The 26,919-nt window shown below is 38.5% G+C and overlaps 2 protein-coding genes across 2 annotated transcripts in view; both read right to left on the bottom strand.

Annotated features, from left to right (window-relative positions):
• Positions 1–956: 956 nt before the first annotated feature.
• Positions 957–6,099, bottom strand: LOC130906336 (tubulin alpha-1A chain-like). Its single transcript, XM_057820576.1, has 4 exons — positions 5,116–6,099; positions 4,772–4,994; positions 4,527–4,675; positions 957–2,221 (listed from the first exon to the last, which is right to left on the bottom strand). The coding sequence occupies exons 1-4, from the start codon at positions 5,116–5,118 to the stop codon at positions 1,241–1,243; spliced, it is 1,356 nt and encodes a 451-aa protein (XP_057676559.1). The 5' UTR covers positions 5,119–6,099; the 3' UTR covers positions 957–1,240.
• A 3,336-nt stretch (positions 6,100–9,435) lies between these two features.
• Positions 9,436–26,919, bottom strand: part of bin1b (bridging integrator 1b) — a 46,687-nt gene continuing 29,203 nt past the window's right edge. Inside the window, exons 12-21 of the mRNA XM_057829442.1 lie at positions 26,697–26,752; positions 26,547–26,588; positions 18,576–18,618; positions 18,056–18,148; positions 16,131–16,151; positions 15,821–15,982; positions 12,442–12,495; positions 12,281–12,382; positions 9,964–10,087; positions 9,436–9,834 (exon numbers count right to left, since the gene is read on the bottom strand). Of these exons, the coding sequence (XP_057685425.1) occupies positions 9,986–10,087; positions 12,281–12,382; positions 12,442–12,495; positions 15,821–15,982; positions 16,131–16,151; positions 18,056–18,148; positions 18,576–18,618; positions 26,547–26,588; positions 26,697–26,752 (675 nt within the window). The 3' untranslated portion in view covers positions 9,436–9,834; positions 9,964–9,985. The remainder of the gene's footprint in view (positions 9,835–9,963; positions 10,088–12,280; positions 12,383–12,441; positions 12,496–15,820; positions 15,983–16,130; positions 16,152–18,055; positions 18,149–18,575; positions 18,619–26,546; positions 26,589–26,696; positions 26,753–26,919) is intronic.

The following is a 26,919-nucleotide window of genomic DNA, read 5'->3' on the forward strand; positions in this document are numbered from 1 at the left end:
CCTCCTCTTTAACCCCTTTTTTACATTTTATCAAAGTTTTCACCAGTGTTCACCTGGCTGTTGAGTTTGGTGAGTTTTGAAGCATTCTGAGGGGGTCAAAGTAGGGCTCAAAGCGTCGGCGGGACAAAGAATGACTGCTAGGGGGCGCCACGTAATGTATTTGGAATTTGTCTTTCCATGGTATCAAAGATTGCACCTGTCTTGACCTGCCTGCCAATTTTGGTGCATTTTGAAGCATTCTAAGGGGGTCAAATTGAGCTCAAAGGGGCTGCGGAACAAACTATGATAATAATAATAATAATAATAATAAAACAGAGGAATCCCCAATAGGTTACCTAAAAAAATCTTTGTCACCTCACCTGCATGTCAATACTGTTCAGTTATGGATGTGCTCAAAGTCAAATAAAATCAACTTTTTTAAGCGTAATGCCCTCCCACACCTGGCATCCTGGTAACACCACTGCTTATTTTTAATAATTTGTAATAATATGTATTTAAATAACTCACTCACACATTCTTAATAATAATACATTCTAATTCGAAAGAATATCTTACTTCAAGTCATTGAAGCAGCAGCCTAAACAGGGAAATCCCCTTTTGAAATAATTTAAGCGCAAGACAGCATTATGAATGCAGTATAAAATCTATTTGTGTAAAAGACAATTGGTAAAAGTATTTAAGCACGCAAATTCCCTATTTCTTTGACCTATGATTTTTTTTTTTTTTTTAAAGACACAGGTTATGAGTGTGGCCATTTTGTGAAGTCAGTTATTGCCACAGGGGTTGGAAAAGTGGCCAAATGTTGTTGCAAAGCATTAAACTGGCAACAATTTGCAGAAGTTCAATTCTACTGAGACCATGAGACCTTTTTTATGACACTTTTAGTTTAAAAAAATCAAGACAGGAACATCATAGAAATTTGAGATGATTTATTGTCAAATCTAAACTAGTCTGTTTGAATAAAGATGGGCGCAGGATGAAAACAAACCAATTTATTTAACAATTTTCTTATGTGGGTCATCCAGCAACAGACTTGCTGGTTCACCGGAGTTGTGGTGTGAGCTTGTTATTAAACCTTGCAATAGGGTAAGAGCAGAATAGGCATGATTTCACATTTTACAGCAGTTGAACATTTACTCTCGACACCCTTTGTGCAAGATACAAAGTATATGGATAAAAAGAATCGCGTCACATGAAACGGAATCCTGAGAACGTTGACTCGGGAAACAGTGTTGCTTTTTCAATACTCTTCCCCTTCCTCCTCTTCTTCATCCCCGATGGTGTCCGTGCCCACCTCTTCATAATCCTTCTCCAGAGCGGCCATGTCCTCTCTAGCCTCGGAGAACTCTCCCTCTTCCATTCCTTCGCCAACGTACCAGTGCACAAAGGCCCTCTTGGCATACATCAGGTCGAACTTGTGGTCCAGTCTGGCCCAGGCCTCGGCAATGGCGGTGGTGTTGCTAAGCATGCAAACGGCTCTCTGGACCTTGGCCAGATCTCCCCCAGGAACCACAGTAGGGGGCTGGTAGTTGATTCCCACCTTAAAACCGGTGGGACACCAATCCACAAACTGGATGGTGCGCTTTGTTTTGATGGTGGCGATGGCCGAGTTGACATCTTTGGGCACCACGTCGCCACGGTAAAGCAGACAACACGCCATGTACTTGCCGTGGCGTGGATCACATTTCACCATCTGATTGGCCGGCTCGAAACAGGCGTTGGTGATCTCTGCAACGGACAGTTGCTCGTGGTACGCCTTCTCTGCCGAGATGACGGGGGCGTACGTTGCCAAGGGGAAGTGGATGCGTGGGTACGGTACTAGGTTGGTCTGAAACTCTGTCAAGTCCACATTGAGAGCGCCATCGAAGCGCAGAGAAGCTGTGATGGATGATACGATCTGACCAATCAGCCTATTGAGGTTGGTGTAGGTGGGACGCTCAATATCGAGGTTCCTGCGGCAGATATCGTAGATGGCCTCGTTATCCACCATGAAGGCGCAATCCGAGTGCTCCAGGGTGGTGTGAGTGGTCAGAATTGAATTGTAGGGCTCCACCACAGCAGTTGACACCTGAGGAGCCGGGTAAATGGCAAACTCCAGTTTGGATTTCTTGCCGTAGTCAACTGAGAGACGCTCCATCAGTAGAGAGGTGAACCCAGAACCAGTTCCTCCTCCGAAGGAATGGAAGATAAGAAAACCTTGAAGGCCAGTGCATTGGTCCGCCTACCGAGGTAAAGGCCTTCATTAGTTGGAGAGCACAAAGGTCATTCTCGAAATGGAGAACATTTTGGCTTCAAAATTCTCAAAAAATAAGCCTTTACTTCTGTGGTTTTCTATTATATATTCATCAATAATAAGTTATAAACTATCAAAGACTTGATCAGCTTGGCTTACAGATCAATGGTAAAATTTTTATGTCATGATTAGGGATGTCCCGATCCAGGTTTTTGCACTTCCAATCCGATACCGATATTGTTTTGCACTTCCGATCCGATACCGATACTGGCCTATCTGAGCATGTGTTAAAGTTTAAAGTTATTTAGCCTCCTTACTTAGTTGTCAGACTCATGTTGAAAAGAGTTTTAGTACTCTTGATAACAACTAGCCAGCTGAATTAGGTGAGTTTGAATAACACACAACGGTTGGTAACAAGAAACTGACCTGTTTATTCAGTGACAAACACAAAACATTATAAATAACAAACAGAAATGGCATAGTCAGTCAGTAAAACGTGCAAATAATATTGTAAACGGTCTTAAAAAAGCAAAACACACAAACAACCTCAGTGAAAAATCCCACAACCCCCCCAAGCTATTAGATGCTTTTAATGTTTCGTGCATTAGTTCCAATAATTGTATAAAAAGCCTCTAAGGTTTAAATAAACGACTATTTCGGTATCAAGTTAACATTTTAAACCAGTAAATAAAATACTCAAGTCCACATTCTGTATCGGCAGCTTTAAACTACATTCAATTAATTTAATTTTGCGAATCAACTGTTAACGTAGTTAAAATTGCTCCCGTTATTCCATAATTTCTCTTCTGTCTACTTTCGACATGTGAAAGTTTTAAAATTGTTTTGAAGATAGATTCAAGTCAAGATTTTGCCGATTTAGGAGTATTTTAGATAAAAAGTTAATTAGGTTCGCTTGGAAGGTTCACAATAGCCTACTAGGGAAGTCTCCTACTTTAAGATGGCGGCCGTTTACGAACGCATCTAGTTTTCCATTCTTCAATGTTGCTAACGCCGTCGAGTCTGTCATTTTGCATCTAGTTCTATATACATATGATGTCTATTATCTACAGTAAAACAATGTTGACGTAGTTTGTAGCGGCTGTCAGCAGCAGTCAGGTATTCTTGTGTTTTTTATCCAGCGGCATGAGTTGAGCTGAAGCCGTGAGTTGAGCACTGGCATTACTCGGGTCTATGACAAGCATGATGTTTACTCTCGGGACGCAATGTGGTCCCTTTCTCATTGCGTCCCGAAGACCGCGCTGTGCATTAGTTCCGCTTTACTCGACATATTTCAATAATCGGAATTTGGATGTTTGTGAATCGTTCTCGAATCCTCCACGGCCAAATCGCTCAAGGATGTAATGACGCCTGGGCATGTTGTACCGTGGTTCTAAGTGTTGGATGGTGCGTCTTTACTCACGAGAGTCATCCAGAATGAATTCTTCGGCAATGACTCTTGTTATTCCCTGGGCTTTGGGACTGTCGAGAGCCAGTTTGTCACGCATAGCAAAAGTTTCTGCCAGTGTTAGTTGCGTAGGACCTTTCTTTTTGTCTTTGGTTTTCTTAACATACGCCTTATATTGTTTGTGGTGGTAGTTCGCTAAATGCTTGATTAGGTTGGTTGTATTAAAACTTCTTACAGCTTTACCACCACGCTTGACTTTATTGTGGCATATGTTGCACTCTGCCTCTTCGTCTTTGTCGTCCTTTAAGGTGAAATGATCCCACACAGCTGACATTTTTACCGATAAAGTCTCTCGGTAAATTGGGAGACGGTAATGTAGTGTGTTGAAGGTGTGCCGTAAAATACGGACCAGAAACCGAAGCAAAAACTGGAATGGATTATGTAAATCGGTGCGGACCGGACTTAACAAAAAACTGGATCGGAAGTCTGGATCGGAATTTTTCCGTGTCGGCCGATCCGATGCACATTTTTTTGCCCATATCAGCGTCCGATCCGATCCAAATATTGGATCGGGACATCTCTAGTCATGATTTATTTGATGTTCGCAATATTTGGTTGCAGGGTTGCAAATCTGGATTAATGTTAGCTTTTTCCCAGGAGAAGCTAGCAGTTTCTGTTGATCAAGAGGACAAACTTAATTATGTATTCTCTTAGGGTTGATTTTTATTTTTTTTTTAGATTTGATGTAAGGACAAGTAAATTTACTCTGAAACTGCATGATCTCGTAGTATTTTGTATCTAGGTTGTCCAAAACTTGAAGGGTGGAAGGACAGATGTCCTCCGATTCTGGAATGATCGACAAATGTCACTTTTTTCATTAATGCTCACCAGTTTTCGAACCCTGTCCAGAACCAGGTCAATGATCTCTTTGCCAATAGTGTAGTGACCACGGGCGTAGTTGTTGGCTGCATCTTCCTTCCCCGTGATTAGCTGCTCAGGATGAAAGAGCTGGCGATAGGTTCCTGTGCGCACTTCATCTAGTAGGCAAACATTAACAAATATTTTTTTTCATAACATAAATGATTGGTAGGCTTTGTTGTACTGTGAAACCATTCGTGCTCGTCTCATGTTACCAATGACTGTGGGCTCCAAGTCCACAAAAACTGCCCTGGGCACATGTTTGCCAGCTCCAGTCTCGCTGAAGAAGGTGTTGAAGGAGTCATCTCCTCCTCCGATGGTTTTATCACTGGGCATTTGCCCATCTGGCTGGATTCCATGCTCAAGACAGTACAGCTCCCAGCATGCATTGCCGATCTGGGCTCCAGCCTGGCCGACGTGGACAGAGATGCATTCACGCTGCAAGAAGATGTTCAGAGGTCAAAAACAAAGACTAACAAGAACTACATTGAAAACTGCAGTTAAACTTTTCCTGGTAATAAGATTTTTTTCCATCAGAATGTTTGTGTTTACTTCTTACCATGACTCTTGAAGATGTCTCTTGTTCACCTGAAATGAGAGCTTGGGGATGTTGTGCGGTCCAAAAGCAGGACGGCGTTTTATATTGCGGTGTTGCTCAGCAACAACTTGGCGTGTTGTGGCAACCGAAGGAGCTGAAGAAGCAAACACTATTGGAGGAGGAGTGCAGAAAAGCTCACACGAGTCTGACCTCTGACAATGGTTGTTGTTAGTAACCAGCACTGAGTGGATGTGCTGTGAAATGCGACACGCAACTGATGCATCTTCTCATGTTACACGTCTTACATACAGTACACCTGCCCATCTTGTGAAGGTTCTTAAGGATTACAGATACCATACAAATTTATTTTCTTTAAGAGAGGATTTTTCATCAGCTGCTGCCTGGCCCAACTCTTTCAACTTTTGTTATCTTAAATACCCAACTTTCTATGCGCTGAAAGCAGACGATGTACGATTTAATTATCATGGCATGTTTGACTTGATTTGTGATTTCTAAGGTAGCCTAGTTACATCAGCCTCAAGCCATTCAACCTCCCTGGTTACTTTTTGTTGACTCATACTGCACAATTCCAGCTCGAGGCCAATTAGGTATGATAATCCATCAATGTCTCGATTTGAAGTCTGAGCGGTAAACAGTGGTGGATCATTAAATAATTGAATGAGTAACACTTTTTGACCATGACTATGAAACATTCAAATGAAAGTAAAAGCAGCAAATTGAATGTCAAGGATTAACAATCGATTGACACAAGAAGGACCATTATTTTTACGGTGGGCATAACTGGGAACTGGTGCGAATTAAAGTATTTATTTCACATAAACTTGTTCTCAATAACAAAGATTGGGCGACACAAACGACAAAGTAGCAATTGTACGAGATGTGTTTGTTCTCAATAACAAAAGATTGCATGAAACAAACGACAAAGTAGTGATGGTATGAAATGTGCTGAGGCGTCAAGGCTTGTCTCGAGTAATGGGAGGAGCTGTTTAGTCAACCACCAATAGTGCAACTTCTACTTGAAAAGATTAGAGAGGCCTGTAATTGTCAACGTGGGTAAACCTCAACCATGAGAGACAGAATGTGGAAAAAAAACAGAATATCACATTGTTTGATTTCTAAAGAATTTATTTCCAAATTACAGTGGAAAATAAGTATTTGGTCACCTACAAACAAGCAAGATTTCTGGCTGTCAAAGAGGTCTAACTTCTTCTAATGAGGTCTAACGAGGCTCCACTCGTTACCTGTATTAATGGCACCTGTTTTAACTCATTATCTGTATAAAAGACACCTGTCCACAAACTCAGTCAGTCACACTCCAAACTCCACTATGGCCAAGACCAAAGAGCTGTCGAAGGACACCAGAGACAAAATTGTAGACCTGCACCAGGTCTGCCTGGCACAGCCAGACTATTCTCCCTGTATTTTTCAAACACTGTGAGAAATAGTCTGGGACTCAGCCCATTAACGGCCTCCCGAGCAAGGTACAAAATCAATCATCCAATCAGATTTGTTTATTTGCGTGACGTGCTCTTAACGAGTAACGTCACTCTTACGTGCCGAAATTAGTCTCAACAACAACACAGATGGCGAACGGGAGAGCCGAGAATATGTTCCAATCCGCGGTAAAACCAGTTTTGAAATACCAAAAACACATCGAAACAAGTCATTGACAACAGTCAACATGGCTCGCGCTAGCCATGTTGAATAAACTTCTCCATTCTCCGCTCACGCTAATTACTTGTCGCTTTAACAACGTCACGTCTGCCCGTTGCTGATTGGTCTACTTTGCTGTCTGTTTGCTGTGGCTTGCTCCGCCCTCGGAATTTGATCCGCCGGACGGTCGCCAGACTCAATCGCTGGAACAGCGGTGAGTCTGGTATGGTATACCAGGCAAGCACCAGGCTGGGAAGACTGAATCTGCAATAGCTAAAATGCCTGGTGTAAAGAAATCAACTGTGGGAGCAATTATTAGAAAATGGAAGACATACGTACAAGACCACTGATAATCTCCCTCGATCTGGGGCTCCATGCAAGATCTCACCCCGTGGCGTCAAAATGATAACAAGAACGGTGAGCAAAAATCCCAGAACCACACGGGGGGACCTAGTGAATGACCTACAGAGAGCTGGGACCACAGTAACAAAGGCTACTATCAGTAACACAATGCGCCGCCAGGGACTCAAATCCTGCACTGCCAGACGTGTCCCCTTGCTGAAGAAAGTACACGTTCAGGCCAGTCTGCGGTTTGCTAGAGTGCATTTGGATGATCTAGAAGAGGACTGGGAGAATGTGTTATGGTCAGATGAAACCAAAATAAAACTTTTTGGTAGAAATACAGGTTCTCTTGTTTGGAGGAGAAAGAATACTGAATTGCATCGGAGGAACACCATACCCACTGTGAAGCATGGGGGTGGAAACATCATGTTTTGGGCTGTTTTTCTGCAAAGGGACCAGGACGACTGATCTGTGTAAAGGAAAGAATGAATGGGGCCATGTATCGAGATATTTTTAGTGAAATTTCCTTCCATCAGCAAGGGCATTGAAGATGACACGTGGTTGGGTCTTTCAGCATGACAATGATCCCAAACACACAGCCGGGGCAACAAAGGAGTGGCTTCGTAAGAAGCATTTCAAGGTCCTGGAGTGGCCTAGCCGGTCTCCAGATCTCAACCCCATAGAAAATCTGTGGAGGGAGTTGAAAGTCCGTGTTGCCCAACGACAGCCCCAAAACATCATTGCTTTAGAGATCTGCATGGAGGAATGGGCCAAAATACCAGCAACAGTGTGTGAAAAGCTTGTGAAGAGTTACAAAAAACGTTTGCCCTCCGTTATTGCCAACAAAGGGTACATAAAAAAGTATTGAGATGAACTTTTGGTATTGACCAAATACTTATTTTTCACCATGATTTGCAAATAAGTTATTTAAAAATCAAACAAAGTGATTTTCTGGGGGGTTTTCCACATTCTGTCTCTCATGGTTGAGGTTTACCCATGATGACAATTACAGGCCTCGCTAATATTTTCAAGTGGGAGAACTTGCACAATTAGTGGTTGACTAAATACTTATTTGCCCGACTGTAAATAAAACGCAATGGCAATCGCATGTCATCTTACATTTTGTGGATTCCGGGCTGTGAAAGAGTATTATGTAAACCTACCCCGATAGCAGGTGACCGTCCGCCGGATCCGTCATAGGCTCGCGTTATTCACATAGCAGTAATGCCCGCTAAACGTCGGTGCGCCAGATGCGGCGGGGATCATCAATCTGACAGTCCAAACCCAATAGCAGGTGACTGTGTCCCGGATCGACGTCAGCTTGCCAGGTTCATATAGAAATCACGTCTGCTGAACGCCTCAGTGCGCCAGATGCAGCCGGGATCATCAATCTGACAGTCCAAATGACAGGTTGCGCATTGATCTGGGGCGGACCGTGCAGACCGGGCACGCAAAAAATCTGAAATTTAACGTTCAACGTGTGACGTCACAACAGCGCACCCCAAAGGCAGGCATCTGCTGCGACACTCAACAGGAGAACATGCTGGATTCAGGACACGTCATCTTGGCGTACGAAAATATTTATGGTAAGTGCCTTATTCAAAGTCATAATTGCGTGTTGAAGTCACTACTTGACCGCTAAACAAGTGCAAGAGCACCAAACGTAAATCATTTGCATTAACTTGCTGTGACTCTCTGAAATAAAATTGAAATAACATTTCTGTAGTCTTCGTTGAAAGATGAATACTACATGAATCAGAGATTTACTTGTCTTCCTTTTCTAAATAAAATCTATAAAAAAAAGTAAAATGTCAAAATTGAAAGAAGTTACTGTTTTTTTCCCCATTAAAAAATATAAAGAATTGACTTTTTTAATTCACTTTTTCCTTTATAAAAATGTAGCACAAAAATAATAACTCTTAAATTTTTATTTTTTTTTTCGTTTTTAAATTGAAATATATAAATTAAGAATGAAATACAAAATTAAAAAAGGAATAACGATATTATATTTTTCCTATCAAGAGGCTCAAAAAGAGGATTTGGACCATATTTAAGTAAAAGACATCTCTAACAATGAATCGAATATCAACATAAATTCATTTGCTAATCGATTAGTTGATCAATTGCGGCAGCTAATTGGCAGACAAAATGGCCCTGCGAAAGAAACCACTCCTACAATGTAGCCCGTGTCAAAGACAACGTTGACACCGTAATCTAAAGTGAGACGCCAACATGTCCATCAAGTTTGTTTTACTGTGACAACAAGAATCCCATATTTTTTGCCACCTGATCCTCTCACTTTTGTTGAATTTCCCTCGAAAAGGAAAATTTGAAATAAACAGGACCAGGCATGTTTCATCAATTTTTATTGATAATATAACTGCTTCATGGAAGTTTTCCACCCAATCAAATATTTCCAAGACTATCTCATGCGTTCTTAAAAAATGAGAAAAATGCATGAAAGCAGTGATATCAACATGACAACACAATTCAACTAAAAAAAGCTATGTCAACAGGTTGAGGTGAATTCCGTGTTTGCATCACTGACCAGTTTCAGGTGCTAGCAAAGTGATGTCCTGATGTAGTCACTTGACTGTCACCTCAGTGTGAGCTGTACCCTCTTATGTGACGTTCAAAGTCTGCCACTGACACACTGCATTCCTTTCTTGTTCACTTGTTTGCGTGTGAACAATACGTGAAGAATAACAACTCCAAAAAGAACTTCTGCAAATGAAAATTAAATATCAGATGCATTCAGTTTACTTTAATTTTGAATGAGTTCAAGTCTTGATAAATGACACAAATTTCAGATTTTTGATATTCCCCGTTTTATTATAATGAACTTGAAAGCACCTTTAAGAAGGCTGTGTGAACTTCAAAGCTTCTGCGTGAAGTTTTCAGGGAAGACACCTTTGGATGAAATATCTTTGTTTTGTATCCAGGCAGATTCTTGCACACCCATGAGCCAGCCGTCATCCTGCGCACACCCACACAAACAAGTATTAGAGTGGACACGGGCACTGGTGTTCCGATTGTGGAGGGATATCAGCAGGGGCGAAAGAGGTTAGAATTTGTTGCCGGAACTCCCTGACATAATAGTAGCCACAGAGCCAGATTTTTTTGGGGTGGGGTGGGGGGGGGTCAAACATTCTAAAACCACAGGAATGCAAAAAAAAAAAAAAAAAAACTTTGCCAGTTATACCCAGAGGTGGGTAGAGTCGACAAAAATCATAGACATCATCACTATTGATGTGTCACTTCGTCATTCTTTGCGCCTTATCAGAGATGGCACACGCTCATGTCGGATTTAAGCTTGAATTTACTTACGATTGGATTTAACTACAAAAGTTGTACTGCATACAAACGGGAAGTATTGTCTCAGGAGTGTTCGAGGATTCAAGGTAAATATTATATTTTTCGTACCTTGCATGCGTGATTGAAGCATTTATTCACAGGAATTTACCAAGATACCAAGAATCGAGACTGTTTTACGTCCATATCTATGAAGAATTCGGGGATTTAAGCATTTGTCCACAAGATTTTTCGCCAGAAAAGCTCCTTTTAAGCCAGGCGGTCGCTAGCCTCATTCGCTAACATAGTAGCATGATACTTTGTCAATATACGTAAAATAAACCCTAACTGTACGGTTTCTTTGCTTTTAACCAAGAATCAAGACGGTTTTACGTCAATATCTATGAAGAATTCGGGGATTTAAGCATTTATTCACAAGAATTTTTGCCAGAAAGGCTCCTTTTATGTCAGGCGGCCGCTAGAATCATTCGCTAACATAGTAGCATGGTACTTCTTCAATATACGTAAAATAAACACTAACTGTACGGTTTCTTTGATTTTAACCAAGAATCGAGACTGTTTTACGTCCATATCTATGAAGAATTCGGGGATTTAAGCATTTATTCACAAGAATTTTCGCCAGAAAAGCTCCTTTTGCTCCGGGCGGCTGCTAGCCTCATTCGCTAACATAGTAGCATGGTACTTCATCAATATACGTAAAATAAACACTAACTGTATGGTTTCTTTGCTTTTAACCAAGAATCAAGACTGTTTCATGTCCATATCTATGAAGAATTCGGGGATTTAAGCATTTATTCACAGCAATTTTCGCCAGAAAAGCACCTTTTATGCCTCATTCGCTAACAGTGTATAGTTTATAATGATAATAAAGGGATATTCTTTTCTATAATATGTTGTGATTCTCTATAGGATTTATTAATTATCTATTTACATATAATTTATGATTGATTCTGCATGTTTTCCTCAAGTATTAAGTTTCTGATGTGATTTATTGTGATAGTGATTTATTAGCTGTTGAAAACTAGTGGTAAGTAAGTTGCAGTAAATGTTTTAAAAAATTAAGTTGCTATTTTGATCAAAAACGTATATGATATGTTCAATATTGCTATTGATCCTGAAAATATAGGTGACTAATTATACATTTGGTGATTTTTGTGCATCTAGTGTAAAATCTGAGACTTTATAGCCATTTTAAGTTGTGTAATACTTATACAGAAAATAATTAATCGTATTTTATAAGGGAACGACTGAAGTTTTTTTATGCCGCTGCTCATGGAGACTCATATGGCTAAGATAGGTGCCTGTTTTGGTTTTCGGTCGGTAGCAGCTTTGGTTTTGTAAATATTTGAAATTGAAGTTTTTGAAAATAGGCCCCCTACGAATCAGCCCCGTTTCCCGGTGTCATGTCAATAGGTTATGAAGTCTATGTCAAAAATTTTACTCAAGTAAAAGTAGCGTTACTTCAAATTACTATTACTCAAGAAAAAGTAAAATTAGTCATCCAAAAAATGTACTCAAGTACAAGTAAAAAAGTATTTGGTGAAAAGAATCCTCAAGTAACGAGTAACATTGTGAGTAACTGCTTATGATGTTTGATTTATTTTTTTAACAGTTTGCTGTTAACACTTAAGTATGTAAATCTGATATTAGTAGATTGTTTTCTTCTTGGAGATGCGTGGGTGGAAGCCTGGCAGTTTTTTTTTTTTTTTTTTTAATTTTACCATGGAGGTTTGACAGTTGCCGTCATTTTTTGGGGATCAAAACACCATTCCGCCCCGTTCTGCCCCTAAAATTTATATCGGAACGGTGTTCCGGACTGTTCTGGCCCACTTTTACCCCTGGATATCACATTACAGACCTGCTCGTCGGGGTTGTCAAAGGCCAACACAAGCACAACATCTCCAACGGTCAACTCCAACTCATCCCCATCAGTGGCAGCATATTCATGGACGGCCTTAACCTGGCGAGGATGTTTGCATCAGAACCAAAAGTCACACCAACACCAGCGAGATGGCTCACCTTGTAGAGGAATCCAGGAGGGAGTTTGTAGTCTGAGCTGTTGGATTCAGAACCCTGCAAGAAAGTCGATAAGTTATTTTTGTTTTATTTGGAAAGAATATTTGAGCCGTACTTCTCATGCCAATAAATCTGACAGGTTAAAAATATTACAGACCTTAGCCCAAAGACCAAAGAGTTTCACATGCAAATTCAAGCTCTCCATAATTCATTGAAACACGCAGCAATTCGCTGTTTTTGTGCTCTAAAACATTGTAAAGATAAAAGTACCCAATTTAAATACACACTAGTCATGGTTTTATAGCATTTATGCGACTTCAATTATTTTGAAGTTCTTCACTTTCAAAATAACGCAAACACATTTAAACAAAATATGGGTCATTGGAGGACGTGTTGCTTTTGAAATTCTTGAAAAATATTTTTTTCATTTCTGATTTTCTCATATATGTTAATCAAAGATTGTTTTAATATTGCAAAAAAAGCTCAGCTTCCCCTATAATGTAAAAAAACAAGTGATCAAGCAATAGTGTTGTATGTACTGTACATGTCATTGACGAAATATACACTCAACTTTTGTACAGAATCAGCACAGCCTCACAGTGTTTTAAACAGTGTGCTGAGCGTCTCCAGAGTTGAGAGTACATTATTTACTGCGGCGCTAAAAGACTAGTAATTGGCTAAATGCTGAGTTTGCCCAGCCCATCGGACGCTCAGCGTTTCTGAAGATGATTGGATGATCTGCCTGAATCCCGTTTTAATTGACAGCGACAAGAGCGAATCAGCGTAATCTTGTGGTGGAAACATCCACGGGAGGCATTTTTAAATTATCGTTCTGTTGTTCTAAGTTGAACCAGAGACTTCCCTAATCATCCTAGCGACACTTTCTTTGTTAAAAACGATTAGCGAAAAATCAATCTTCTATTTCTGGTTTTTGGAGACTGACTTCTGTCACTCTAGTTTCTCTCCCTACCGAGCAGCGGGTGCCACTGAGGCCCTCCACCGTCACAAAGCACTCAAAGGTGGACACTAGTAATCAAATTTTGCTGCTTCGAGTATTCGTTTGAATGGCGTTGTAATGGTTTGTTTTGAAAGTTTTTTCATTTAGGTTTATTGATTTTGGTGGATACATTGCCCTCTAGTGGCAGCAGTGAATATGACATAACTCATTTAACATGGCTGAATCCTGCTGCTTCCTGCTAAAACCAACATAAGGTAAGTTTTCATTTGAGATAAGCATTTTTATGCTTTCGCAATTTAGTTTATAGGTATACAGTATATTTAGCCATTTTTTGTGTAAATGTGTTTAAACGATTTGTTAAGTACATTGTAAAAAAAAAACAAAAAAAAAACGCTAACATTTTATAGCATTTAAGCTGGCAGACTTTTGCTATGCAAGTTTGCCAATTTTTCTTTTGTTGCACTTATATCCTCATTTATTTATTTATTTACTTTTTACCTATTGAGCAAGTATTTTAATTTATTTTTAAATGACAGTGCATTTCTGCAGTTTGAAGAAGAATTCGGGATTTTTTTTTTGTATTGGTATTTAATGCTTTTGAAAGTGCAATCTTAGCAAGCCTTTGTTTTTTACATCTTAAATTTGTCCTGCGATTACTCGATTATTAGGATTAACTAGTTGAAAGTAGGGCTGACAAACGATTAAAATTTTTAATCGAGTTAATCACAGCTTAAAAATTAACTGTAATTGATCACAATTCAAACCATCTCTAAAATATGCCATATTTTTCTGTAAATTATTGTTGGAATGGAAAGATAAGACAAGACAGATATGTACATTCAACATACTGTACATAAGTTACTGTATTTGTTTATTATAACAATAAATCCACAAGATGGCATTATCATTTTTAACATTCTTTCTGTGAAAGGGATCCACGGATAGAAAGACTTGTAATTCTTAAAAGATAAAAGTGATTTTGTATATTGTGACTAAATATTGCCATCTAGTGTAATTGTTGACCTAAACGGAATGTTTGAATAGAGTTTGACCAAAGTCTGAGTATTATTTTGCATAGCTATTTTGTTTGGGAATGCCAGTTCTCTTTGCATTGAGCGCTTTTCTTTTTGTGAACATTAATATTTTTTTGAGAGACAGCACAACAAAAATAATATTCCTTTCAGTAAATGATACTGTAGCGACTTAACTGTTCCGCCCAAATGCATGATGGGAAGTTGGGCAACCATGACTGTCAGTGGTGGCTGTAAATGGTATATCTTCTCTGCGTTGTGTTCAATACAGGGTGTTAAGAAAAAGACCATATCCTCTCATTCTTCCCCAAGTCGCTCGCCACAATAGATATAATTGTTGTGGAAGAGATGCCAAAGCTTTTGCCAATAAATAGCGCGGGCCCAATGAATGCCTGTGTCCACTCCACTTGCTTGTCTCTGCCTCTTAGCTCTAAATATACATAAAACGGCGCCATTGTAGTCTGTTTGTGGCAATGCATGAGTGGGTCGTTCCGCGCATGGGTTAAATATTTTAACGTGATAAATTTTAAAAATTAATTACCAACCGTTAACGCGATAAATTTGACAGCCCTAATTGAAAGATTAATCAACTACTAAAATAATCAATAGCTACAGCCATAGTGGACACACTTTGAGCTTCTACTCCTTGAAAGAAGAGCATCGGCCAATGAGTTTAATAAGTAGTAGGTAACAAACTACCAAAGGCTTGAACTCATTTTATAGATCAATGGTAAAGGTTTAATGACATGGTTTATTAGGTGTTACAATATTTGCTGTAACAATAGTAACAGGGTTACCTTTCTCAGGAGTATAAGCTATCTGTTTAGCTGTTTTGTTTTTGCTGACCAAGAGAAAGAAAAAAATACGACAAATATATTTTGTCCTATTCTGATCATATGCACAACAGAGTTGAACAAGGTAGAGTGCAACATTCAATGAAGTTTTTACAAAATTATGAAAAGTAGATTCAACTTGGTCATGCGGGTGGCGGGGGGGGGGGGGGGGGGGGGGGGCATTTTTATGGGGTACTCCAGACTTTTTTTGCTATTTTTAAAACATTATTAAGCATTCCTTTCAATCAGTTTTTTTGGGTTTGAATAAAAAAACTGCACGTTTTTGTAAAATATCATCCAATTCTGGAAAAATATTGTACAAACAGCATCAACTTAACCGCCAATATAGCAGTATAAGGTAAAATTGCGGCACAGCACTACTTTTATCCTTCACTATGTTCTCTAAGTTAATCACCCTAATATACTTAATTTAGTTCCTTGTCACCAAGAAGCAACAAAATAGCCGAAAACCCCTATTTTCGTCGAAATAAAGCTCTTCAACTATTTTTATCCTTGAATTTCAGAGTTTTATTCATGATTCCAGTTTTGTTTGGTCCTACCTGCACTTGTTCATCATCATGGCCCCATCCCCCCTGACCCACATTGGCACCATCGTCAGACCAAGTGGGCTCAGTGTACAACTCTGCACTCTGGGAACCTCCATCATCATATTCCCATGCACCCCCAACACCTTCTTGGGGCGGTTCCTCATCCTGGTCATGCTACCAGGTCAAAAGTCGTGGCGGAAGCGATAGAGGGAAGTTAATAGGTGAAAGTGTGGAGAGACTTAACATGCAGAAAAAGAGAAAGCAACTTCAAGTGAAAATCTGACGTCGCTTTGAAAAGCAAAAGAAGGGAGTCCATCCTTACCCATGAGTCCCAAGATGGCGCCTTCATGCAGCAGTAACGACAAATAGACTTGCATAAAAAGCCTGAATGAGTTTACAGAGGCTAATGCAATGCTTTTTAATTATTTTCTTTTAAGCCCTCCCGAAAGAACACTGAAAAAACATAAATTAAAAGAACAAAAAGGACAGTGTCATTGGACAGAGGGACAGTTTTTATTTTTGCGACAGGCAGTATCGGCTCCTTTGCTATGGTGTGGGGTTATTTTGCACTGGGCAACTTGGTATGCCACCTTATACAGTATGATGCTAACAGTGCTCGCTGGTTTACTGATGTAACACTGAGAAAGCGGGACAGTTGTTGGCAATATTTGGCATGTTTTCGCTGAAAAATTTTTTAAAAAAATAAAAATCAAGCGGCTTATGAATGTGATTGTGGTCTATTGTCTTGAATTGACGTCCTAATTGATTTGGCTTCCTGCTGTCCGCTGCAAACATTTTTAGAAACAGTAACAAGACTGGTCTTTCCTCATCTCCTACTGTATTAAAAGTGAAAGCCAAACGCTACATACGCGTCGTCATATTTCCTCACCTTAGATCTTCCTATCTCCAGTGCTTTTTGCTGTGTGCTCGTTTGGTTCAAAAATACTGCGCACACTCTGAAAATGAGATGCCACTGCCATTTACTGAGTGGATGTGCAATTACACTTTTTTTCCTTTTTTTCTAGTACGGTAAAAAAAGTATTTTCCCCGAGGTCACATGCGCCACCCCTGCCATTGCTCAGCGCCCCCCTGGGGGGGACTGCCCCATTATTTGAGAAGTACTGGGGTAGTGCAACATACATTTGGAATGAAAGACTTTCTTTTAATGTACAGGTGACCGAAGGCTAGATCCGGCCCACCACATCATTTTGTGCGGTCCACGAAAAGTCATTCATGTGTGTCGACTTCAGGTCCTTGCTAAAAATTCAAACAACATTTCTGGAGCGCTCAATGAAGGACAGGACTTCCTTTTAATAAAAGAAATTGAAATAGATGCACTTTTCTCAAATAAAAATAGACAATATTTACTGTTTTGATCCTTTTTTTGTTTGTTTGTTTTTTTTTGTTAAGAAATGAAATAAATAGCCCATTCACTTTATTTCCCTCATTCTAATTTTTTCAATTTCAATATATTAAATTAATTCAAATCAATTAATGTTATAAACTAAATTAAGAAAAAGAAAATATTTTTGTTTTTGCCCGTTGAAATGTTTTAAAAAATATTTACTCTATGATCCTTTTTGTTTCTTTAAAGTAACACTATTTTTTTTAAAAAAACTAAAATAAAAACTACTTAAAAAAAGCAAAAATAGTGTTTTGCTCTGTTTCTTGATTTAAAATATTTAAGTAAATAAAATAAAATAGATTTTAGAAGAATTATTGTATTTTTCAAAATTATATTTTAAATACATTTTTAAATAATTAAAAAATGACATGTTTCTTTTTAATACAAAAAAAACCCCGTAAATTAAACACTAAAAAATATATATATACACACATATATATATATATATACATACATAGTTATATTTGTTACAATAGTTTTTCTTTATTTAAACGTGTTTAAATTAAAAAAAAAATAATAATAATAATATTTGCTACTAAGAGGCTCAAAAAACAGGATTTGGACAATTTATAGGTCTCTAAACGATTCATCGACTATTAATCGTTGTCAGTTTGTTTGATCATTGATTCGTTGGTAGATTCATTGTGGCACACCTAGGTGGCAGACATATGGCCCTCTGAATGAAACTATAACGACAAAACTGAGTTTGACACCCCTATTCTAATCTTTGATAGTGTGTGGTTGACCTGCTCGCACTGACCCTTATACACATACACACACACAAGGACATACAGTAGGGTAAAGGCGGCTCACTAAACATCTCACATACTACTTGGGCTGACCTGTGTTGTTTCGCACTCCGTGTTAATGTCAGGCATGTCGTCATCAAGTGGCTCGGCATGTCGCGGAGGTCGAGCAGGCAGCGGGTTTGGCCTCTTTCAAACATGTGCACATGCAGAGGCACACACTTCAGTACACAGGTGTGCCTTGACTTACGGGTTGAAAATAAATACTCGTATGGAAAATATCATTACATAATATAATAAAAAGAAACCTTAATGCTATTGATCCTATTTAGCATCCATTTTGGTTGGATGTTCTTAACTCTTTGACAGCCATTGGCGGCGATAGATGTCCAATCCATTTGAACTTGTAGTTCCTGGTCCAAATGGATTGGACCTCAGTTGTCGTTAATAGTAAGAAATAAATTAATAAAGAAGATAAACAAAATCACAGTAGATGAGGAAATCTTAAGTCAAGGCATCACTGTGCATGCATGACATGCGATTGAAGTATTAAGACAAATGATGGAATGTTGCACGATGATGATATATCAAAGTACAAGAGGGTTTTTTTGGTTACCTTTGGTGGAGAGCTGGCGGCCTGGCTGTGGTTGGCTTCCTCGCTGCAAGAAGAAAAGACAAGGAAAAAGTGAGGCAAATGTACAATGTGTGACTGCAAAATGTTGGAGGAGAAATGATTTATGTTTGTAACCACTGCAATAACCGGTCATGCAAAATACAGGCAGTCAAAATTGTTCAGTCTGCAGAAGTAAATTTTGTTGTTTGTTGCAGAGAATAATTATCATCATACTATTATTCACCACAATTGAACAGTTATCAAACTTGCCGGGAGGGTGCCTCTTGGACATAAGAACAATTTTATATTTTTCATGTGACATTAACCAAAAAATGGCCTCTATCTGTTAAAAAAAGGTATACAGTAAGTCAGACACGAATAATTTTTTCCAGCACGACTACTTGCTGCTATAGCCACGGGAACCAACCAGTCTGCATTGGTTAAAAGAAAGAGGCCCCAACTGATTCAAGAAACAAAATATTTTGGATGAGCAATTTGTACAGAAAAAAATAGGGTGAAATGAATCAAAATCTACGGTGGCCCTGAAGTGCAAAACGCAAACAAACAAATACAACGGCAAATCACATAACGAAAAAACAAATAAAAAAACAAAACAGCAAATCACACAAAAAAAAACAATTTAAAAAACACATTTGCAAATCAAAAAACAAAGGAAAATCACTAAACAAAGGAAAATCACTAAAAAAAAAAAAGACAAATCGCATAATAAAAAACAATTCAGAAAACAAGGACGAATAAAAAAACAACAAATTCAAAAACAACAAGAAATCACATGACAAAAAACAATTCAGAAAACACTAAGACAAAAAACAACAACAACAACAACAACAATAACGGCAAATCATATAATAAAAAAACAAATTAAAAAAAAAACAACGGGAAATCCAAACATGAAATTAAATTAAGGAACCGGAAGAGGTAGGTACCAGTAAAAAAACAAACAAACAAAAAAAACTCGAAATCCACCGGAGAGGATAGGTACTGATGAACTAGGAAGTTGCTCTGCTTCTGGCGTGGAATTTCAAAATGAGCATTACTGAACGTAGCTGCTGCTAAAAATTGATTTAAAAAAAAATTTTTTTATTTGGCAGATACAGTGTATCACAAGAGTGAGTACACCCCTCGCATTTCTGCAGATATTTAAGTATATCTTTTCATGGGACAGCACTGACAAAATGACACTTTGACACAATGAAAAGTAGTCTGTGCGCAGCTTATATAATAGAGTTGATTTATTTCCCCCTCAAAATAACTCAAAATATAGCCATTAATATCCAAACCCCTGGCAACAAAAGTGAGTACACCCCTTAGAAACTATGTCCACCCCTAAATGTCCAAATTGAGTACTGCTTGTCATTTTCCATCCAAAATGTCATGTGACTCGTTACAGGAAGGCAGTCAGCATTGCTGCAGAGATTGAAGAGGTGGGGGGGTCAGCCTGTTATTGCTCAGACCATACGCCGCACTCTACATCAAATTGGTGTGCATGGCTGTCACTCCAGGAGGAAGCCTCTTCTGAAGACAGTACACAAGAAAGCCCGCAAACAGTTTTCTGAAGACATATCAACAAAGCACATGGGTTACTGGAACCATGTCCTATGGTCTGATGAGACGGGTGGGCTTTCTTGTGTACCGTCTTCAGAAGAGGCTTCCTCCTGGGGTGACAGCCATGCACACCAATTTGATGTAGCGTGCAGCATATGGTCTGAGAACTAATAGCTGACCCCCCACCTCTTCTATCTCTGCAGCAATGCTGACAGCACTCCTCTAACAAGTCACATGACATTTTGGAGGGAAAATGACAAGCAGTACTCAATTTGGACATTTAGGGATGTACATAGTTTCTAAGGGGTGTACTCACTTTTGTTTCCAGGGGTTTAGATATTAATGGCTTTATTTTGAGCTATTTTGAGGGGAAAATAAATTATCTCTATTATATAAGCTGCACACAGACGACTTTTCATTGTGTCAAAGTGTCATTTTGTCAGTGTTGTCCGATGAAAAGATATACTTAAACATCCGCAGAAATGTGAGGGGTGTAGTCACTTTTGTGACACACTCTACATATGAAGTAAAATATTGACATAAAATATTAATTTAGGCCTGAACGATATATCGTTTAAACATCGCCATCGCGATGTGCGCATGCGCAATAGTCCCATCGCAAGGACATGCGATAGTTTTTTCATTTCATTTTTTTTAATCCACAAACGTTTGTTTTGAGGAAGGAGAGGGAAGGAGAGCGCACAGCTTCACTTTTCCTCCAGCTCCGCAGTCATCGGCTCCTCCCCCTCCCCCTGCTACAGCGGAGTGGAGGGAGGAGGGGCCGTTCTCAAACTGAAAGGAGGCGAGGGAAGACTGTCTCCAAAAGGAGTTTTGGAAGTATTTTGGCTATCGACAAGAATATAAGGAACAAAAAACAGCCCTGTCAACAGTGCCTCGCAGTGGTTGCCTCAACAAGAAGTAATCCGTCGAACATGTGGGACCATTTAAAACGCAGGTATCTATGCATTCCTGCTATGAGCTTCCCATCAGAGGCTTTTTAGTACAAGTGGGAACACTGTTACGTGCCAACATTCTTGTCTCAAGCCTGCAATGGTGGATAAACTAGTAGTCTTGGCCAAAAACCTATGAGACCCAGTTGAGAATTGCTGAGCAAGGAAGGTGGACGATATTAGAGCCTAGTTCGGGCCTAAAAAATCCAGCCCGATCCGACACGGCCCGCTGGTATTGAGGCCCGACCCAGCCCGAGCTCAATCACTGAACTAGATTTGCAGGCCCGAGCCCGAAAAACCCGATTTTTTTTTTTTTTTTTTTTGAGTGACGCGGAAAAAATGCAGCAGCAGCAATTTATTTTCATTTCTTTGAGTTGGCAGAAAAAAACACAAGTTTTCTTAATGTTTAAATAATCTACATATTTTTTTGAGAATTATCAAAGCATTCACACAACGAAATAACGCTGGGAAAGTTTGTTAAACATATTTCTGAGTGTGTGGGATATTGTTCTCACATGGACGCGCCTCTCTGACAAGGAAATGAAAATGAGGGCGGCGCCTCGGCCGTGCGCAAATGGTACAGCGGGAGGACAAGAATAAAAAGCGGCCGGCGCCACGGCGTTCGTGCACACGCACAAGCAGAAGCGCAATACAGAGAGCTTGCTCTCCATTTTTTTTTTTTTAAAAAAATAATTTATTAGTCCGGCATGGCGGCCCGACCCGAACTGACCCGAACGTGAATGCTTAAATTGTGGGCCCGACCCGACCCGACATTCGGGTTCGGGCACAAAATCTAACCTCTAGACGATATGCAGACAAACACATAACACAGCTGCAGGAATGTCTTTTCTTCTTTTTATTCATGTGACAGCTATCAGGAAGGCAGGAAATTTGGGGGTTAAAATGGTTCTGTTATTCATCACAGTTATTTGCAGTTATTCAGTTCAATTATTTACAAGTTCAATTGAGTTTCTGTTTCTTTTATATTTAAATTTATTGTAAATCGTATTTTTCAAATAACTATATATAGTACAGCTGCACATAAAGTTTTGATACTTACATTTTTTGTTTAAATATTTCTACTACTTTTTTGCTGTTTTGCAGTTTTATATTGTTATATTTTGTGTAAACAACTCAGGGGACTAATGCACTTTTATTTATCAGATTTTAATATTTAAGTTCAAATATGTTGACAACTTTGTTGTTTTACTTAGGTTTTTATTTATTGTTATAGTTTGTGAACAACTCTTTTATTTGTCATATTTAATATTTTTGTTCAAATATGTTGACAACTTTGTTGTTTTACTGAGGTTTTTATTTATTGTTATAGTTTGTGCACAACTCTTTTATTTGTCATATTTAATATTTTTGTTCAAATATGTTCACAAATATGTTTACAAGTTTTTATTTATTGTTATATTTTGTCAAAAACTTAGGGGACTAATGCACCTGCTCTTTTATTTATCATTTAATGTATATGCTGCTGTTGAAGTGTAAAATAATGTGTTCAATAAATGATCTATTTTGTGCAGACATGGCTTCCTGGATCCCTTCATACAGCAATCTTCATCATTCACAAATGAAACGGTATTATATGAATACACTGTGGTCACGGTGTGTCATGCAGAGTATTTCCAAACAGCTATTCAAGTCATCTAGTGAAAATTTCTTTAAAAAAGATATATATATATTTTTTTTATTAATTTTTTTTAATATCGCAATATAATATCGCAATATATTGCAAACCTAAAAAAAAAAATCGCAACAATAGTTTTTTCCAATATCGTTCAGGCCTACTTCATACGTATGTCCCGAATGAAAATAGTCATTCATAAGAATGAATGCTATTGTAGTGTCACCAAGAGTGGCGGTGTAAATAAAGTATGCGTGAAATGTGAGTTTGAATCCTGTGTTTAATTCAGGGAAGCATATTCCTGCTGTTATTCCTTGCTATTTACAATCATGGTGTATTTGTGCCAGCGAATCCAACCAATGGGAGCGTCGCGTTGGGACATCGAACGCACCAATAGGAAAGTTGCGCTGACACACCATCGAGGCGCCGGAAGTACTCCTATTGACGCTACAGTAAAACACTCATTCACAATAATGAGTATATAGTAATATAGTAATATTTTACTTCATAAATATGTCCCAAATAAAAATATTCAAAGCGGTTGAAGATGTGTGGATGGATTTGTAGCGGAGGCCATGGTCTAATCTTCGGTAATGCTCATTTTCAAATACCCACCAGAAGCGGAATAACTTCAAAGTTTATCAGTACTTACCCCTTTACGGTAGATTCATCCAATCAGCAATGAGTGTACTTTTTGACTCGTACCTGCCTCTTCCAGTTCCTTAATGTAATTTCAATTTTGGATTTGTCGTTGTGTTTTTGTTGTTGTTGTTGTTGTTGTTGTTGTTATGTGATTTGTCATGTATTTAATTTGTTTTTTTGTTATGTGATTTGTCGTTGTGTTTTTTAATTAGTTTTGTTGTTATGTGATTTGTTGTTGTGTTTTTTAATTTGTTTTTTTGTAATGTGATTTGCTATTTTGTTTTTTATTTCTATTTTTGGACTAATAAGTCACACCTGAGTAGAAGTCGCACCAGCCAAAAAATGCGCAATGAAAAGGAAAAACAAACATATAAGCCGCACTGGAGTATAAGTCGCATTTTTTGGGGGAAATTTATTTGATACAATCCAGCACCAAGAACAGACGTGTCATCTTGAAAGGCAATTTAAAATACAATAGAGAACAACAGGCTGAATAGGTGTACAGTATGCTAACATTACATGACGCTAGAAGTAAGATAAGGCCTAAAAAATCCAGCCCGACCTGACCGGCCCACGGGTATTAAAGCGCGACCGGGCCCGAGCCCGATCAATTAACTTGATTTGCTTACCTGAGCCCGAAAAAAACGAAATTTTATATTGGTAAGCACGAACCCGATAAAAAAAAAAAACACGAAATTTTATGTTTTATTTGTGAGGACTCAGGAGAAGGAGGAAATGCGGGGATGCGATGCGTGATTGCGTTTTGTGTGATCACATTTGTGATGATGCCGGTGCATATACGCATAATATATCTATATATCTATATATATATATATATATATATATATATATATATATACATACATATATAAACATTTTATATCTTTTATATTTGTGTGTCTGTTCTAACAGGCGGATAGTGGATTTGACATTTATTTTAATCTCTAGTTGGCAGAAAAAAAGCGCAAGTTTTCTAAATGTTTAAATAGTCTGCATATTTTTATGATAATTATAAATGCATTTACAAAACGAAATAACGCTGGAAAAGTTTTTTAAGTATATTTCTCGGATGAGACCAGAGTGCCACATTTGTTTACATTCAGCGAAGCCGGCACAGGTATCTGTATGGCATCTTCAACAATCAATTTGAATCCTTTCCATACCCCACTCCTACCGCAGTTGTTTGCTTTACAATTCCTGTTTTTAGTTTGTTTTTTACTTCCAGCTGTTCCATATCGAAAAGGAAATACCAGGATGCTCGCGGAGGGCACCATGAGTGGAAGGTTGAAAAAAGACCGGGGCCACACGTTCACATGTACAGGCATGCACAGAGCCTTCTCTGTTTTATCCAAATTATTTATTTTATTTAACATCCATACATCGTTTTAGTATAAATATATGAATATATATCCATTTTTTAAAAAGCGAGATTCGGCCCTACCCAACTGTAAATAATCACACATAAGTCGCTGCAGAGTATAAGATGCACCCTCTGTCAAACTATGAAAAAAACTGCGACTTATAGTCCGAAAAATACTGTATGTGATTTGGTTTTCTTTTTGAATTTGCCGTCGTGTTTTTTGATTTGTCGTTGTGTTTTGTAAACATTATTTTTGTGTGACCACAATGCTGTAGCTCAGGGGGTGGAATTGAGCGCCTTTAAATACAAAACAAAGAAAAATTGAAGAAAAAAACTTGAAGACCAAAATGCAACCAGGTGTTTTAAGGAGGGAAAAAAACACATGCAGCAGCCATGCAGCTATGGGGCGCTTTTGCAGAGCAGCACATGCTGAAAATGACGACAACATTTTCTTACAATTAGCGCCACACAGTGTTTAAAATGTGGTGTGAAATTTTTAGAGTCACTTTTTTTTGCACATTTACAACATTATTTAGCAATTTAATTTTTTTTTTTTTTAATAAGAAGTATCGGACCTGAATGTTTAAATCCAGAACTACTTATTTAATTTAAATCTTAAATTTATATTGTATATCCTAAATGTTAAATCTGGAAACAGTTGGAACTAAATATTTCGCTTAATTTGCAAATTCACACGACTGGAGACCGGAAGTAACAAAATAAAAGCTGGCGCACACAAAATACTCTTTAAATAGTTTCTCCTTGTGTATTTTATCTATATATTGTTATTATCACAATGACTCATGTCCAAGAGCCGACTGCCACCGTTGAGTAGGTTTTATTCATTTTCAATCAACGTAAACAGACAGTTTGAGCTGCTCCAGCTTTTATTTTGTTATTTCCGGTTTCCAGTCATGTGAATTTGCATATATTTAGTTCTAACCATTTCCTGACTTAAATTTTAGGATATAGGATATAAATTTAAGATTTAAATTAAATATTTAGCTGTGGATTTAAAAAATGAATCAAATCAAATCAAATCAAATTTATTTATATAGCCCTTTACAAAACCCGAAAGGTCCCCAAAGTGCTTTACAACAAAGACAAACATGGCACATAGTAAATAAAAGGCAGGAAAGTATTATACAATGACATTAGGAAGAAAAGAAAAGAAAAAAAGAAACGAAACATCGCATCACGATTAGTCAGACAGCAAACAAAACAATAAAACAGATAAAATCCGAAAACATTAAAAACCCTAAGGAAATAAAACCAGGCTAAACTAATCTTGGGGAAAGGCGAGTCTAAAAAGGTGTGTCTTTAAACGAGATTTAAAAAGGCCCAAATTTGTAGTGGTGCGGATCTCCGGGGGAAGACTATTCCATAACCTGGGTGCAGCAACCGCAAAAGATCGGTCTCCCCACTGTTTGAGTTTGGACCTTGGGACTTGCAAATGAAGTTGGCCGGTAGAGCGAAGAGTCCTGCCAGAGTTACGGATGGTTAAAATTTCTGATAAGTAAGAAGGAGCCTGGCCATTAATAGAATTAAAAACAAACAGTAAAAGTTTAAAATCAATTCTAAAATGGACTGGAAGCCAGTGGAGCGATGATAGCACGGGGGTAATATGTTCACGTCTAGGTGTATCTGTAAATGAGGTCAGAAACTTCTTATTTAAAAATAAATAACGTTGTAAATGTGCAAAAAAAAGTGACTAAAAATTTCACACCATTTTAAACACTGTGTGGCTCTAAATGTGAGAAAATGTTGTCGTCATTTTCACCATGTGCTGCTCTACAAACGGCGCCCCATATGCAGATGGTTACCTTTTTGCGGTGTCTCCCGCTTTGGCTCCTACACCATCTTTTCTACAGTAGGGATGACGGACATGACTCTCTGGCTTACGTGTTACATTGACTGCAACGATCGTTAAAAAACGAAACAAAAAAACTACTAATAAAATCAGATGGACTTACTTGAGCTGCCTCTGCTCTTCAAGTTTGGTCATGATGTCATTCAGGTTTTGACTCAGCTGTGGAGGCAGAAGCAGAAACATGAAGACGAGGATGGATGACGACAAGGGCGTAGGCTTGCATAGGGACGGTAGGGACATACAGTTGTGGTTAAAAGTTTACATACATTTGTGAAGAACATAATGTCATGGCTCTCTTGAGTTTCCAGTTATTTCTACAACTCTGA

The sequence above is a fragment of the Corythoichthys intestinalis genome, chromosome 2 (assembly GCF_030265065.1).
Source record: "Corythoichthys intestinalis isolate RoL2023-P3 chromosome 2, ASM3026506v1, whole genome shotgun sequence".
Taxonomy (NCBI): Eukaryota; Metazoa; Chordata; class Actinopteri; order Syngnathiformes; family Syngnathidae; genus Corythoichthys; species Corythoichthys intestinalis.